Genomic DNA, 17,781 nt, shown 5'->3' with positions numbered 1-17,781 from the left:
AGCAGAGCCCTGAAGCAACACTTCAGTAACAATGAAAGGACCCATGCCTTGAAACTCAGGTTCTAGACAGGCTGTTCCACTAACTAAACCTGAATCTTGCCAGTTCTCTCGGCCTCAGATTCCCTCACTATAAAATGATGGAACTGGACTATGCCTTCTAATGGCCCCTACTGGCATGGATAGCCTTGGTTCTATTAAATACCAAGTGACCTTTCGAAAACCTTACAAGAGACTAGTAGAATTATTAATAGTTATCAGCATTGCCTTATTTTTCATTTTTCCCCCTCTTGAAAATAAAAGTTACGAGTATTGGCTTTGGTGTCCAATAGCCTTGACTTTGACCTGTGGCTTCCAATGCCATTCACTGGTTGGGCATTTATTTAATTTCTCAGTGTTTCACTGTTCTCATGTCAGATAGGGATAATATTAGTACCTGAAGTCATCACAGGTGTTAAGTGGGGTAATTCACAGAGTCTTAGCACTCTGCCTGGCATGTACTAAGGACTCAATAAACTGAAACCATTGTCATTATCTTTCTCCTAAGGGGGCTGCTGTGTAAAGCTAACTGGTTTTATCTTATGGTTCTTAATATAGCAGCTTATTATTTCATAGATTCCTAGGATGTTGGTGCCCAAAGGAATTATCTACTCTTTTCACTCACTCATTTATTCAGTAATTCTCCTTCATACTCATTTACTCAAAGTCTTTAACTAATATTCTTATGACCAATTATTGCTGGATAATAGGGGTATAGGAATGAGTAAGTCATAATTCCTGCCCTCAGGAGTTACCTGAGAGAGAAATAAACAAGACAATGATACAGTGTGTTAACATTATAATAGTTATAACATCCAGTGGTGGCACAAACGGGGACTAACTTACCCTACCAGAATAGGAGGAAGATTAGGGGAGACATCACTAAGAATGTAACACAGGTCTTAAAGAACAAGTGGTTCATTTATTCACCAAATATTTGGGAACTTTTCAACAGACATTAACTAGGTATGCTATCGATCATGGCCATAGCTGAATAAAACTGCTCCACCCCCACCCTTGTTGAAGACACGGCCCGGAAAGTTCATTTTTGCTCCACATGATCCTGTCACCTGACTGGCCACACTGGGCATCCGACTTAAGGACAGCCAATCAACTTAAGATGTGGCTTGGCAAGAAAACATGAGCTGAGATGATTGCCATGGAAAGTGATCTTTCCAAGTTTACCCAGCAAGAAAGTGGCAAAGGCAGGATTAGAACCCAACGCTGTGTCTTGATCTCTTTGTACCACCTTAGGAGACCCATAGGAGATAGATTCTCACAGACCTAATACCCAGCCGAGAGTCTGAGAAGGTCATGCTCAGTGCCCTTTCCACAACCAACTGTGTGTCAGATGACAGGGTCTTTCTAGACCCCAGTTCCCTCAGCTCGGAAAGCCAGATACATATAACGAGAAACTTTTATGTCTGATAAAAATTCAGACTATTTTTCTGGGTGATGAGATAAAAGAATTTATTTTTTTGTCAAATGTAAGATAAGACAGCTCCAGTAGGTGTTGAATTAGGTGTAGGTGTAATTAGGTGTTCCTAAGTGAGTTGTCTCTACATTAAACATAACTTAGTACAAACTTCTTAAGAGACAGAAGTACCTGGCAGTGAAGTTATTAAACTTTGTATCAAACCTGCAATAGCCCCTACTTCTGAATCTCTTCTGCATGGTCAGTGCTGGAAATTCAAAGAACTGGGAGAGAAGCTCTTTTTCCATGACACTATACTGAGTCCCATGTCTTAGTCACACGCCCTTTGATTCAATCTGTAAGTTGCGTGCACAGCCCTCGCTCTGCCCACACTTAATTTCTCCTACCTTGAGCGGTTCCTGAGAAAAGTCTTGTCATGTGCTAGGTGTGTACCTTCTCCTCAATTCTGTTTGCTAAGGTCAATTATGTCAAAGACAAACATACAGTCCTTTCACAAGTCCGACTCTCAGGGCTGGCTTTTGCAGGCATGTCATGGTACTGTCAACCTTGCTCTGGACTCATGGACTCATTCATTCTTTCCTTGCTTGGTATGTGCCAGGCGCTACGCTGGGGATACAACACATTCTTACTGCCCAGCTCTTCACACACTGGTTGGGAGAAACAGACATATAAACAGAGTGATGATGCAGAAGTTGCACACTGTCACAAATCTACCTGGAGACAGGTTTTGTTGGTCTCAGAGTAATCTGAACATTTACTTGACTTACCAAAACTTTTTACATGGATATATATTTTTTTTAACATGAAAATGCAGGTTACTGGCTTTTCTGGAGGAATTAGAAAATCTGACCAGGCCCATACCTATGAACAACTGAACAGCTGAGTGGAGCTGAACAGCCTTCGTCAGACAGAGAATCTGCTGATTCTTCAGTCTATCATTTTCCTACAGCCACTGACCCACTCCTTTTTTAAAATTGCATGAGTATTATTCTTTTTCATAACTTTGAAAACGAGGCATTTATTAGCTTTACAAAGCCACTTACCTTTTTTTTTCCCCCTGCCTACCTGCTTCAGGGGTTGGCATTTGTGAACCTGCAATAAACACAATGGTTGAAGAATGTATAGAAGGCTGTGGGAACATAAAGGCGATGCATCAAGCTCACAGGAGACACAGACAGGTTCCAGAATAAGGCTCACTCCTGAAGAATGAAAAGAAAGGGACCACAGGAGACAATCTGAAGAGCACACTCCAAGGTCCAGGTGTGAGGCAAGAGACTGCGTGGTGACAATCAGGAATAACTACAGATAATCCTCTACAGCGGGAGAACTACAGAGAATGTTGGGGACACGGAGTATGAGGCTGGAGAGGACAGCAGGGGATGAAGATTCTTCAAGGACTGATTAGACTTCATCCTGGAGCCAAGAAGTGACCCACTTAAGGAGGTTTAAGCAGGTGAATGAATGTGATCAGATCTGGATTTTGGAAAGATTACTCTGGCACCTGTGTGAAGAGTGGGCTGAAGGGGAAAAGATTTGAGGCAAGCAGTTCGTTAGGAAACTAATCTCACACTTCTAGAGTGATGATGTAGGCTGCATCAAGACAGACACATTGAGTAAAGAGGACTGAAACATTTAAAGCAGCAGAATCTCAAGGACGTGATGGCTAGTTTTATACGAAGTGTAAGGATAGAGTCCAGTGTGACAGTTTCCAGCTTTGACCAGGTACATGGTTGGCCACTGAAAATGCAGAACAGACCCCTGTAGAGGCCTGATTTCCAGACTTGCTTCTACTAACTCAGTCTCTCTGGTTGCACGGTCACTTATAAATGAGGGTGCCACACTAGAGCCATCTCTATGCCCCCTTCCCAGGTCTTTGTCAGAAAGATCAAGATTCTCATAATTCACAGAGAAGTCGGAGAAAGAAGAACTTAAAAGGCTGAGCTCTACCCCTTATGTGATAACTTGAATTCCTTTAGGACACACATGTCAGGAGCTTGTTCAACCTCAGACTGAACACATTCAGCATGGAAAATTCCTGATCTCCTAAGATAACCCATTCAACTCTTAACAGTTTTTAAAAACTCATCCTGCTACTAAGGCAAAATTTGCCCCTTTGTGTCTCTTTACCTTTGATGTGAAAAGTACTATTTCGGGTCTTAAGACCTAGGATCAAATTCTGCCCTCGCCCCTTAGGAGAAAGACATGACTCAAACTCTCAGTTTCCCCACCTATAAAATGGGGAATAACTGAGAAAGATTTGTATAAAAGGAGTAGTGTACCTGAAAAGGATTCAGCATATTTTTCCCTTGGAAGGCTTTCTATAGCTATGGCATGGAAGGCTCAGTTAGCAGAAACGGTTCTTGATGTTTTCACTCGTGCTTCAACTCAGTAATCATCATTAGGTGCTTGTGTCGGGGCCATGGGATGACTCAGCCTGGCTTTAAGCTTTACTTCATCTCCAAGGCAGGCAATTTTCTTTAGGACTTCCTGTTGACACTGATGGCACGTCACTGAGATGTACTAAGTAAGTGAGCACACAAGAAAAGTAAATGCCACTGAGGTGATCTTCTTTTGGTCTCTCCATAGCAGTTATGACCTCCAGGAGCCAGACCACCCAGGTTCTAATCCCAGCTCTGTCATTTACCAGCTCTGCGACCTCGGCCAACGAGGCAGCTCCAACACTGTAGCCATCAGAGATGGAGCTGAAAGTGCTGTTTCTTAGAGTGGATCTCTCTTTCCCATAATCCTGGCTTCTTTAAATTATCTCAACTTCAACTGCTTTAATAATAATAATAGCACCTACTATTAGGTTTATTATAATAGCACCTACTTCATACTGTAGTTTTGAGGATTAAATGAATTAATTCATTAAAGGGTTTGCAACACTGCTGGGCATACATTAGGTGTGTTAAACTAAAAGTCAAATGTGCTTTGAATTCAAATTCCAGCTCTGGCTCTCAGTAACTGTATGCTCTTGTTATTTTTATTAGCTTTCCAAGCACCAAATATGATCGAGACTGGCCAGAGATTAAGATTCTGCCAAGCATTATTTAATTAAACCCATTCAACAACCCATAAAGTATAATTATCTCTATTTTACAGATAAGAAAATTAAGGCACAAGAGAGATTTGTAGGTTCTTTTCCATATACCTCTCCTGATGTGGTATAGCTCAGACCTTTGGACTCATTTTGGATTTGAATGAATACAGGTGTTATTACAGTATTCCTACCAATGACCTAACCTGTCAGACGCACTTGGCTGTTACAAGGATTAAATGACAGGTAAAGAACACATCACAGGCCCTCACATGGTTCACAGCCTTTACTGTCCTTACACCCCAGCTGCATCTTTAACTCACATGCAGCTCCAACACTGGAGTCATCAGAGAAGTACTGGAAAATGACTGTGCTTCTTACACTAGATCCCTCTTTCCTATAATGCTAGTTCCTTTTCTAAAATACGGCCCATCTCTCATATTTTGGTCCTAAGGATAATGGCAGGCAAGATCAAAAATTTTCCTGAAGAATGAATGTCCATTCAGTTCTTGGCCAGCCATTGCCTGAGTTAAGGAAGGAGACTCTCGGCAAGATGATGAAGTCTGGGGCCATTCAGGAACTGTCGATAGTAAAAAAGCAAAGCTGTGAAAGCTGCTTTGGAGTTGGCTCTGACAAACAGACTGTTGCTTTAAGAAATAAGATTATGGCTCCAATAACCGGTTCTTTGGAAGTGGCTAGAAAATTGGATCTTTTTGTTTCACACCTGAAGAATGCAGACATGTAGTATAAATGTTGAACCTATAGCCACACAGATTCCCTGAAGGACCAGGGACTAGAGCAGCTTGGTGTCTCAACTTTATTGGGGGCAGGGCTGTGGAGGTTGGGGGTGGAGGACAAGATAGCCTTGAAGGTTTCTGTGTTCTTAATTAATGCAAAATAATTTATCCAATGCTTGATACAGATGAGACTGCATGGGTCACATGTTCCTCCTTATGCCTATATACTATTTCCAGGTGAAATGCTCCAGGCTTCTGGCTCACTCTGATCCCAAGAAGGGCCTTCTAGGCCACGGCTGTAAAGACTGCTTGTGATTCAGCGTCTTGCAGGTTTGGGCATTATGTAAACTTTTACAGACTTGCTGAAGGGGATGGTGCCCTCGATGCTGGTTTCCACCTGGGGTGACATCTCACCACCTTCAATCCAGGGGGATTTTGGAATGCGTGAACTGGAGTTGTAGGCCAGCAGCAGCCTCACTTCCACCTGGCAGGGTTCTAGAAAAAAAGACAAAAATCCTCAATGATGGGGCAACGACCAGGAATTGGGATGAAATGTCAAGTAAGAGCAAGATCAAAGATGGAGACAGCAGGGTTTCTTTTTTTTTTTTTTGCAGCAGGGTTTCAAGAACATTTTTCACCTGTCTGCATCCCTCCCTTCCCCCACCTGCAAAACAAAAACAATTTTCCGTGAGGCTCTTCCTAAGCTACAGATGTGCTGCTGCATCTCTGCCACCGCCACCTCCTCCTCAGGTCTGTTGGGCTCCCTGCAGCTCAGAGCCATGGCTGCTGAGATACTCAGAAAGCAAGTGAAAAACCCTCTTGCACAGAGGCCTTCCAGCCTCAAAGACAGAGGGACACGAGGTATGTGCATGTGGCCAGTTCTTGTGCCCAGATAACCACGCTCTTTCTGGGCAGCTGATCTCAGACCTGAGGGCTGCGTGCAGAGTGCACTCTGCTGCATCAGCGGAGAAGAAGCCATTCATCTGGAAACAGTTCGGACAGAAAACACTCATTACTGAATAGGAACACATTTCAGGGACCTAAAATCATGTCACTGAACCTTCCATTCTTTCATGACATGACATTATAACAATGATCTGGTGTCTGCACCTGGCAGGCCCAGCAAAAATAAATAAGACCGCCCTTAAGTTGCTGTTTGGCTGAGGAGACAGAGACAGTTGTGTAGAGCACAGTGCACACTCGAGTCTGTAAAAAGTACTGAGGAAGGAGCCCAGGAAGGCTTTGCAATGGAACCCCTACTCTGTGCCAAGCACATAACTCCAAGAGATCTCACCCTGCCACACCATGGAAGAAAGAGCGTCACGATCCCAAAAAAGTCCCAAGGTTCTGAGAGGTTCTAAGTGACTGCCCAAATCCACACTAATGACAGAATTTGAGCTCAGTTCATAAACTGAAACACTAATCTTTCTATTAACCATGTGGCTTCAATAAAGAAGAGGGAAAGGATTTCAGAAAGACCTAATGGCAGGTGCAGAGGACAAGAACACCGCTAGCTTGGGTGTCATCCTCGATCTTGTGTGACTGGGTAACCTCCTTACTTCATGAAAGGTGCAAGTTTCAAAGATGAGCCCAAGGGTAAGGGGTTTAAAGGGCAGCAACAAGGGCTGATGGAACAGAAAATGAACAAGGGCAGAGGTCCCAGGACTTCTCAATGCCTCCCCAGACATGTTCCTTGTTATTTCCAGACTTCTCCCTAGGGATCAAAATAGAGACGAGATCACTGTCTTCCAGGAAGGGAGGGCTGGCAGCCAGCCAGAGCAACCCAGCCAAGCCCAGACAGCAACTTCAGCAGGACCATTTACCACGGGCCCTTTCACCAGCCTTCATGTCCCTGTAATGAAACCAGCACTGCTCTCTGGTCCGAGGCTCCAGTATCAGCTCTCCCAACAGGCTCTTCTCTTTTGTCCTAGATGGCTACTGCCAACCCTTGAACCACAACCCAGCCCTGGCTCTCACAGCACTTTCAGGAGCCAAACGCTGGTAAGGTCAGACAACTGAACCCTACCTGGTCATTAAGCCTTCCCTCACCAGCACATGTGAAGAGTGGCAATTCAAGCCACTGCCATTAGAGGAAGGGAGCAGAGAGAAAAAACAAACAAAAGATCGTCTGGGGCCAATCATGCAACCTGTTTATCATGCTTGGAAGAGTATGTCTTTATGAGGTATATATTACCACTCCACAGTCTTAAAGGAAAATGAGACAGACAGGTTAAATAACTTTCTCAGGATCACAGCAAGTAAGGCAGAATTTGGAAACTTGTCTATGTGACTCCAGGCCTGGCAGCATCCTATCTCCCAAAAGACAGGCCCTAGGTAGGGAGCTGAGGGACTAGATGGAGGAGCCCCTTCCCAACACCAGGCCTCATCTCCTGGGTTAGGAAGAAGAAAGTGCTGGCACATTCAGAATGAGAACACATTTCACTTTAGTATCCCAGGCCAGATGGGAGGATGGTATAGTGAAAAAACAAGGCACTTAGGAAATCTGCATGCAGGCCTCCAAGCCACTATCAATCGGCTACGTGGGGCTCCACTTATGCACCTACAAAATTAAGAGCAGAATACTAACTCCCACCACAGAGTTATCTAAGAATTAAATGAATTTTTATTGCAAACTTGAAACCCTACATTCCGTTTTCATTATTTGTTGAGCATTTACTACATGTCAGGGACTAGGGACATAAGATATAGAGGTACTGGGAACACAAAGGTAAAAGTGGTGAGCAAGTTTCCTGTTCTCAAGCAGCCCACATTCTAATTGGAGATAAAGTCAATAAATGAATGAGGAAACATCTGACATGAGTAAGTGCTGAGCAGAGAATTAAAACAGATTTTTAATTATGACTAGGTAGCAGCCTCTCAAAGGAGGCTGAGTGAATTATAATTTTTCAGGCTCAGGACAGCCCAAATTGTATGCCTGGTTCATGCAGTGAGCTGCTGTATGACCAGGGACAAGTCAATACACCCCTTAAAACCTTTCAAGCTCTTCTGAGCTGTAATATGCTGTCTTGCCTCCCTCAGCCTTGGTCCCTGCAAAACAGTGCTGTCCCACAGCATTTCTTTCCCCATATCTAGGATCCCTTCACCAAAAGAGATCAGAATAAGGAACTCTAACTTCCTGTAGACTTGCACTGTGGCAAACAGTGCAGAACATTCCAACAGCAAGGATATGGAGCGAGGGACGTTCAGAGAGGCAGATCCTGGGAAAAGCTCCCTGGCTGGAAGCTCCCTCAACTGTGACAGGCCCACTGGACCTCCAAAAGGGCTGCTCCCACATTCAATAGCACTGTTTCCTCTTTGTGAAAACTTTATAAAGTCATCTACACCCACCTAACACCCTTAATTGGGGGAACCACTAATAATGGCAATAAATAATTATGCATGTATTCAAAAATACAGTGAAAGAAAATTCCAGAAGGCATTCATCTATTTCTAAAATAAACCAAATTTGCTGGTATTGAACACCATCTCCAGTAACAACCATACTTCTGAATCATCTTCAACAATTTAGGCGACACCACCGAGACCAATTCTCTCCCACATTTTAGGTTCTGCAGACTGAGTCTCTTTCTAAAGTTTCCAAAGCGCCTTACAGATTGTGGAAATGGAATGTCATTGCATTTGTATTCTCTCATTTTATCCTTTACAAATTAAAGAAAAATACCTATGTAGCTTCCATGTTATTTTCTCAGATTAACAAGTTTCTACTCAGATGCTGTAGGGCGAAGTATGAATAGATCATCTTTGCACTACCCCACAAACCAGCCCATGTGGGAAGGAAAGGCACTAACAGTTGTCACTGTACCTCTTCTGGGGGAATGAAATGAACTGTTCATATAACAAAAAGAGTGATTTTAAATTACTGGTAAAAAAAAACATAAAACTGCTTAATTTCCAGAAAGACTAGTCCTCAGAATTAAGTAGTAGATTAAGAATTGTCATCTTAATTTAGAAGGTGAGGAGACAAGATTCAGAAGGGAGAGTAGCCTGTCCAAGGTTTTGCAGCAAGTCAATTACAAAGTTACGATAAGAAAATAGTCTCCAAATGTCTAGCCCACAGTTCTTTCCATGAGACTCCATTCTATCGTAATCTTTTGAAAAAATTTTGTGCTGTGTATAATCAAAGCAACGCAGCAAATTAGTCTAAATATGCCCAGCTTGAGCTTGTAAGCGCCTTAGGAAATCAAGTTCAACCCTCAGCAGGCCTGGTTCAATCACGTATTTTTCAAACTATAAAAAACAAATGCCTTGCCCCCCACGGACTCCTTACCTGTCCAGGCAGTGTGGGAGAGGAACACCTGAGTGATGAGCCGGTGCCGCCCTGGGCCAGGATTCCGAAAGTCTGCCGGCTTAGGGTGGATCATCTGCGCCTGGCCATCTGGATATAAGACCTAAGAGGTGACAGACATGAGAAAAAGAGCCAGAAGAGCCATGAGCTTTTAACAAAATCGCTGGTGACACCTGCTGTGAACCCCAAAACAGGAGGAAAAGATGACACCATCCTTCATAAGAAACTGCTCCTTGTGGGGAGGACAATACTGTCAAAATCTCTCTACCCTCCCCCTAGTACAAGCCAGTGTGTGATAAATCTTTCCCGAATTTATGGTGAATGAGTGAAAGAAATAAGGTGCCTCTATGAAGTACATGGATAAGTTAAAATATTAATCCTGACATGAAGAGCCTTTGCAGGCACTCCCTGCTTCTTCTGGCTCTGAGTCATATCATGGCCCACCATCCATCATCAACTATCAAGTATTAAGAATAATTCTGGAACCTTGCTGGTGGTCCAGCAGTTAAGAATCCGCCTGCCTATGCAGGGGACATGGGTGCAATCCTTGGTCCAGGAAGATCCCACAGGTTGTGGCGCAAACTAAACCTGTGCACCACAACTAATGAAGCCGGTGTTCTGCAACAAGAGAAGCCATCACAACGAGAAACCCATGCACCACAGCCAGAAAGTAGCCCCTGCTTGCTGCAACTAGAGAAAGCCTGCCCACAGCAAAAAGACCCAGCATAGCCAAAATTAAGTACATACATACATATTTTTAAAAAGAACAATTCTGTAACGTTTCACTAGATCATAAGCAGCCAGAAAGCTGTTTATCTCTTTCTACAGAGATAGTGCTTCATGAGGGGTCTGCTCAAATCACGGGCCAGTTCTTCAAGTCTCACAAGCTGCCAAAGAGCTCTCCTCAACACCGAGGGGAGCTTCACAGTTATCTGTGTAGAGGGCCTATCACACTGCACAGTGCACAAGTGAGCTGAAGGAGCAAATGAAGCACATCCTAGAAACACACAGGACCTGGGCTTTGGGAATGTACTGATGGGGTCAAGTAGGGACTGCACAAGTCTCTCAACTATGAAACTCTGGGGAGGCATGTCTCAGCCCACTTGCCCCATAATCTCATCTGTCCAGAAGTGTTGGGGCATGGCAGCTGAGCTGGACAACGCTTTCTTACTGTCAGAGCTGTCCAGCGACTGAGCAGAGACTTCCCCATCTTCCAACCTATGATGGCATTCAAACAGTTTGGCCATGCATGTAGTAAAGCTACTCTGAAGGTGATTTTTCAGTAGAGTCTAGCAGATGAACCTTAAACAATCTACCTGTGATCTCATTTATGCACAACTGGTCAGTGAACTTTTTCCAGGAACAATGTGAAACAATGGTTCTCAACCCTGGCTGCACATTAGAATCACCTATGGGCTCTTTTTTTTTCCTTTTTAATTGGAACCTATGAGCTCTTAAATAAAAAATACTGGTACTCATGAGTTCTACTCAAGATTCTGACTTAAACTGGAAGCCTGTGCACCAGTATTTTTTTTAACACATTCTGAGTAATTCGAATGTGGAGCCAGGGTGAAGCTAACGTTGGGAGTGAGAAATAAAACACTGCCTGCCATTTCAGTAAGCAAAGGATTTTGAGCCATCAGGGACAGCAGCCACCCTCCACCCGTGAGCCCTCGGAGAACACAGGGCAGAAACAAGGAATGCCCACCACCTAGCAGTCATCGGACTGCAGTCACACCCATGGTACAGCTTGAGGAAACTCAGGATGAGAAAACAGGATACTGGCCCCAGATAGCTGAGGTGCATATCAAAGGAATTATTTCAGCGAGTCCAGATTCTTCCATCTTCCCAGATACAGAAAAGCGCTAAACTCCTTGAGATATCTAGTTTCCTTTTACGAACAGTAATCTTTCATTGTGACTACCTGGTGTTGCTGCAAAAATTCCTGTATAACCTAGTTTCCCCCACTTCCTCTTCAGAACAGTTTTCTCAGCATTAATTTGAGATGCTATCTCCCAGGCTTGAAGCCCTAAGAACACCCGCTTAAAAAAAAAAAAACCTAACTCTCCAATTCTAGGCTGTGCATTATTTTTTCAGTCTACAGGGCAAAACAAAAAAAGCTGGCAGCACAACTTCACAGGCAGCTCAGAATTAGTTCTCTGTAGGTCTCATAATTTATAAGAATTCCGGATGGAAAGTCAGAAGATATTTTTCCTCTACTGTTACCGTAGGCAAATATTACCATCTCCAGGGCCTGATTCATCCTTACTCTCTTCCAGGAAGCCGACCCTGCCTGCTCCAAGCTACTTTTCTGTACTTACTGCCAGTGTTTATTCATATTCCCTCTGCCTGGAATACCTCTATCCTTTGCTCTTAATCATCCTTTCAGACCTAATCCATGCCACAGTATCTCCACAAGGTCTTTCTTTTCTTCAGCCACAAATTAAGGGTTTCTCCCATAGCATTCCTTATCTGAATAACTTATATATACATATATACACAGATATGTATATATGTATATACATATATATGTTGCAGGGAAGAAGCCAATTCTGACTCCATGTTAGAAACTGTTTCTTTGACTTGCTTTTATTATTATAATTATACTCAGTAGCTTGCCTGGAGGACCCTGGCCTTCTGCTTGACTGTAAACTAAAGTGCTTTTGTTCAGCTCATGGAGAGATACTTTGTCCTTGTCCACCTGTGAATAGGAGAGAATAACACACCCTTCTGAAGGCTGGCCATTCCATTGGAGATGTTTTGCAAGACTGGAGACCCTTTCACTTTACTTCCCCACTGCATCTCCCTCTCTATTATGCCTTTTAACTTTAGTTCCTCATTGCTTCTTTCTCTCTAATTTTTGAAAGAACCTGGCATCCAGACCTCAATAAGATGGTTATCTTGAGGCACTAGCCTGCTACCTTCTTGGTCCGCCAGCTCCCTGATTAAAGTCTCTTCTTTGCCTCAAAACCTTGTCTCTCAGATTCACTGGCCTGTCCTGCAGCAAGCAGAGCTGTTAGGGGAAGCACACTGACTGAAACCGCCCACCCTGGCCAGGCACCATAGTAACCATTTGCATGAGCTGTTTTAGGACAGGAGGTCCTGGTAAGGAACATGGAACTAATAAGTCACCACCAACCGGAAGAGCTGGGGAAAGATCAAAAGGAGACACCACATGTCCGACCACCTCCCAGAATCCTCCATGGCATCCATCATGGCTGAACAAGGCGGGCACCACTAGGAAGGACTCTGAGTCAGAATGACTAGCTAAAGAATCCGGAAACTAATCCCATCACCAAAAACCTGAGACTGCAAGTCACATGCAGAGCTGTTCTCCTGGGTTCCCTGACCCTCCTGCTCTCCACCCGGGCGCCCTTTCCCAACAAAATCTCTTGCTTTGTCAGCGCATGTGTCTCCTCAGACAATTCATTTCCAAGTGCTAGACAAAAGCCCAGTCTTGGGCACTGGAAGGGGTCCCCCTCCTTGCAACAGAGCGAGCTTGGACTCAGTAACATATGTATTTTTTAAGTATACTGATGAATTTTTTATAGAAGCCAAAAATTGAAAATAACCCTGTAGGAAAGGAAAAATAATTTCCTCTCTACCCTTCTAGGTTCTTGTCTGAGACCCTTCTATAATAAAGGTGGATTAACAGGAGAAAAACAGAAGCTTAATAACAAATGCATACATATATATATATATATAAACATATATATATAAATACATCTTTATATATAAAGAAGAGACCTAAGAAAACTGAGTCACTCCTTAAAATTGCCCAAGCCATCACCTTAAATACCATTTTCAGCAAAAAACAAAAGAAAGATGCTGAAGAGAAAGAGAGCCTGTTACATGAGGCCATCAAATAAAACACAATGAACAAGGGTAAGGTTGTCAGGCAAATTTAAGTTGGCATACTCTCCACTGATATGAGCTTCTAGAGATTAGCCTTCCAGATACTAAGAGGGAGACAACTTACAAATGGAGATTTCCCTTACAAACGTAAATTCTCCTCTCAAAAAGGGCAATTCTGTTTCCAGAGATTCACCTGTGTCTACAGACTCTCAAAAATAATCACTACAAAGAATCTTTGGGCCCAAAAGACTTATTTTGGGGTAGTATATTCTGTCCACCTTCATTCCCACCTTTGAAACTTCTAAGGAGCTTCACAATCTAGAAACTGAGTCTGTTAAGTCAGTCCATTATCTTACTGAATCAGTCTTAGTCTTGAGAACAGGTCATTTTAAAAGTTGTGTCTCATTTCAGGAGGCTATGTTGCAAGTGGCTCCCAAAACTAGATCTATGTTGTGGGAGCAATCTGGTATTTAAAAAGAAACCAAAATATTCTTAATTCATCCTGCACCTGTCTGAACTGATGGCTGTTTTACAACTGCCTGTCCACTTGTCTGTCTCTCACTGAAACTAAACATCCTGAGGGCAGGAATTCTAATTCACTTGCCGAGCACTTAGCATGTGCAACAGAGTAAACATTACTGCATGGATGGAAAAAAGGAAAGGAAGGAGAAAGGAGGGAAGGAAGAAAGGAGGGAAATGGCAAATGGGTAGGACTCCTTTGGGGCTCAACTACGGAATGTTATAAACTGATTAGTGTCTATACTGAATCTCTCCCATCTCTCTAGTACATCTATCTAACTTGGGAAAAATACTCCCTCGGACAGCTTTTTCCCCACCCATAAATTTTATTCACCAAGCTGACCTAACCACAGCCTGCATGAATTTGCTTATTACAATTTACTTATAGTCCTAAAAATAACAAGTCTTAACTTCACATTGTAAGAACAGAAGGGGCCCTGCCATTTAATGAACCCATAGTGGGGACCAAGGACTTTTCACATTAATACATCACTTCATTTCAACGTTACCATTCCTACTTAGTCAGTTGTAGAACCTGACTGAGATGCAGAGTTTAATGTAACTTGCTCCAAACCATATTCAGCAGTAGAGCTGGGAACTGTGCCCACATTCTTGTCCATAAAAGCATCTCTTCCCTCTCCCCAGCTTCTGTCCCTCAGGCAGAGATTACAGGGGGTGCTAAAGGAGAAGTTTCAACACCAAGTCAGTTCTCCATGGGAACCAAACCTGACAGACCTGGACCTTCACAGTGTTCTGAGGATCCTGCACGTGTTCCAGGGTTGCATCAACATCCAGGGCCACCACCAACCCAGATGTAAACCTCAAAGGGTTGTCTGACTCGCCTGCTGGCTCAATAATGGTGGCGGAGGCTTTGTGGATCTGTAAACAAGAAGAAAATACGATTCTAAAGCCAGGTCACCCCTGGGCAACGAAACACGATCTCCTTATCTAGTGGATGGACATATGTTAGTAAAACAGAAGCAAGGCCTGAACTCAGCTGCTCCACTAAGGCAAAGAAGATCCCGAAGGTGAGCAGTTTTGATTCTCTGGACAGACCTGCGCTGCAGGGGTCAAGATACCGACATAGACACTGACCTGCTCTGGAAGGGGGAGGTGTAGGAAGGCACTCTGCCGCAGCATGGTCTGCAGAATTTTGACCACTTCTGCAGGTTTGGATGTCATGAGTCGGGGCATGAGGTCAAGAAGTTTGTCCACAAAGCTGTCCTGCAGGTGGGGCAAATCAGCGATGAAACACCTGAAGGAGCAAACAGAAGCAACTAGGAATTCATTCACCACAGGCTGACTCCTGAACTTCTACCAGGCCCTGAGGTAGGAAAAGTGATGAACTGGAGGAGTTCATGGCTCCTGAGGAAAGCCACGCACCTATATAATTAAGCTGCAGTGACAAAGTCATCATAATAGCCGTGTTTATTAAAATGTGCCAGGCAACCTCTTGAGTGTTTTATACCATCTTATTTAATGTAGCAATCCTGTGTATTGTTAGAAATATTATTTTCCTATCATATATTCATTAATTAATATAAAAAATATGTTTAGGCCCTATCAGGTGGTAGGTACTATTCTAGACACTGGGAACATAAACACCGAGCCAAAGAGAAGAAAAAGTCTGTTTTAATGCAGCTTATAACCACTGATAAGAATACTGAGACTCAGAGAGGATAATGCTGTACTGAGGCTTAAAAAAGTTAGGTAACTTACTCCCAGCTCTGAATGATTCCATGGTACTTTGCTTTGTAAAAGGAGATAGTTAAAAAATATTTCACTGAGGGGGTGACATCAATACTGAGACTCAGAGGCTGAATTAAGGAAGAATGTACAGCTCTTAACACATTCTCCTCTGTGGCAAATCAGAGCTGTCATCTTTCCAAAAATCTCTTCAATCCAACTGTGCATAAACAGACTCTCCACCTTAAAGAATCTAAAGCTATGTTTAACTAAATCAGTTTGCTGTACGCCAGAAATTTATACAACATTGTAAACCAACTATACTTCAATTAAAAATAAAAATCTAAAACCAAAAGTAAGGCAGGGACTTCATAGAGATTTGAAGTCAGGATCTGAAGAGTCAAGCTAGACTGTATTATTTACTAGAGAACAGGGCTTCCCTGATAGCTCAGCTGGTGAAGAAGAGTCTGCCTGCAACACAGGAGACGTGGGTTTGATCCCTGGGTTGGGAAGATACCCTGAAGAAGGGCATGGCAACCCACTCCAGTATTCCTGCCTGGAGAATCCCCATGGACAGAGAAGCCCAGCGGACTACAGTCCATGGGATCACAAAGAGTCAGACACGCTGCTGCTGCTGCTGCTAAGTTGCTTCCGTCGTGTCCAACTCTGTGTGACCCCATAGACGGCAGCCCACCAGGCTCCACCATCCCTGGGATTCTCCAGGCAAGACACTGGAGTGGGTTGTCATTTCCTTCTCCAATGCAAAAAGTGAAAGTGAAGTCGCTCAGTCGAGTCCAACTATTCGTGACCCCATGGACTGCAGCCTACCAGGCTCCCCCGTCCACGGGATTTTCCAGGCAAGAGTACTGGAGTGGGTTGCCATTGCCTTCTCCAGAGTCAGATAGGACTGAGCGACTAAACACAGCACAGCACAGCATAGCCCCTAGTGGTGAGGGTAGTACGGCAACCTAGCCCTGTAGGAAGCTATCATCATCCAAATGAAAAAAGCCTGAAAAGCAAAGAGTCTTTCAAACCTGTAGAGTCAGGTTTGGTAAAGTTCAGGGGGGTAGGAACAAGGAGTGGAAGAATGAAACGTTAGATTTCAAAAGTATTACATTTTAAATTCTTATAAATCCTTCTTCCCAGTATTGAATAGCCAGCATACCACACGTCTGGTCACTACTTTGACTCCTACTGTTTCACCAAGCCTTCCACTCATTGACTGCATCAGTTTTAGCCAATGAACTTCACAAAGAATCCTCAGAAAACGTATCTAGGCTATAAAATAAAAGCTACCTACAGAATTATGGAACAATATTTTGTAGATAAGAGAGAAACACTGCAACTTTCAGAACCACAGTGAAAAAAATAGGCAAGTTGTTACTTTTGAGTTTTTCCACATAATATTTGTCCTTTTCTGGCCCAGCTGAGTGCTGAATCAAAACATTCAATAATTTCTGATGTTTTTATTATTATGCTGTATGTTTAGCTAACTTAGGAAGTTTACATACCAGTAAAGAAAATACAATTATGTCTCAGTATTTGTGGCAGATTGGTTCTAGGACCCCTAGTACATACCAAAATCCATGGATGCTCAAGTCCTTTACATAAAATGGAATAGTACAGTCAGGCCCTCCATATCCATGAATGCAGAAGCCGCTGATACTGACAGCTAACTGCATACAAATTAGGGCACACTGGCTACAAGGGCTAAACCAAGGATTCTGGTTGCGATCACTCCTGTTTCCCTATAAATGCAATTCTCTATATAAGCAAGATTTAATAAGCTAGAAGGTGATCAAACACTTACCTCTGAAAAAAGTCTACTTCCTGTAAAAATTTTTCACACATTCCGAATAAGGGGTCAACTCTGTAGAAGAGAAAAAAACAACAAAACAAACAAATAAAAACCCATGTTATTTGAAATCTGAGAACTGAGTCGTAAAGACCAAAGTCCCAGAAACTGAAACTACATGGAAAGACAATGAGCATATTACACTAAAAATTCTATTTCTCTTAAAGGACTCCTAAAGGACCTGCAGGGAAACATTTGTCAGCAACTCAAGACCCAATTAAAACAGTGCAATGCTCATTAGGCTCCATGAATATTCAAAATCAAAGACTATCACAGGCACACTGGGCACCAGATTGGGTTCAGATAGAGGGCAGG

At 43.1% G+C, this 17,781-nt stretch overlaps 1 protein-coding gene across 1 annotated transcript in view; it reads right to left on the bottom strand.

Moving 5' to 3' along the window:
- Nucleotides 1-5,259: 5,259 nt before the first annotated feature.
- The window catches only part of INTS4 (integrator complex subunit 4), an 84,764-nt gene continuing 72,242 nt past the window's right edge, over nucleotides 5,260-17,781 (bottom strand). The window contains exons 17-21 of the mRNA XM_043452643.1: nucleotides 17,422-17,481; nucleotides 15,021-15,180; nucleotides 14,661-14,804; nucleotides 9,534-9,654; nucleotides 5,260-5,740 (exon numbers count right to left, since the gene is read on the bottom strand). Coding sequence (XP_043308578.1) covers nucleotides 5,562-5,740; nucleotides 9,534-9,654; nucleotides 14,661-14,804; nucleotides 15,021-15,180; nucleotides 17,422-17,481 — 664 coding nt within the window. The 3' untranslated portion in view covers nucleotides 5,260-5,561. The remainder of the gene's footprint in view (nucleotides 5,741-9,533; nucleotides 9,655-14,660; nucleotides 14,805-15,020; nucleotides 15,181-17,421; nucleotides 17,482-17,781) is intronic.

Source organism: Cervus canadensis, chromosome 29 (assembly GCF_019320065.1).
Source record: "Cervus canadensis isolate Bull #8, Minnesota chromosome 29, ASM1932006v1, whole genome shotgun sequence".
NCBI classification, from domain to species: Eukaryota; Metazoa; Chordata; class Mammalia; order Artiodactyla; family Cervidae; genus Cervus; species Cervus canadensis.
Note: the sequence above shows the minus strand (reverse complement) of the source record. Positions and strands in the feature narration are given on the sequence as shown.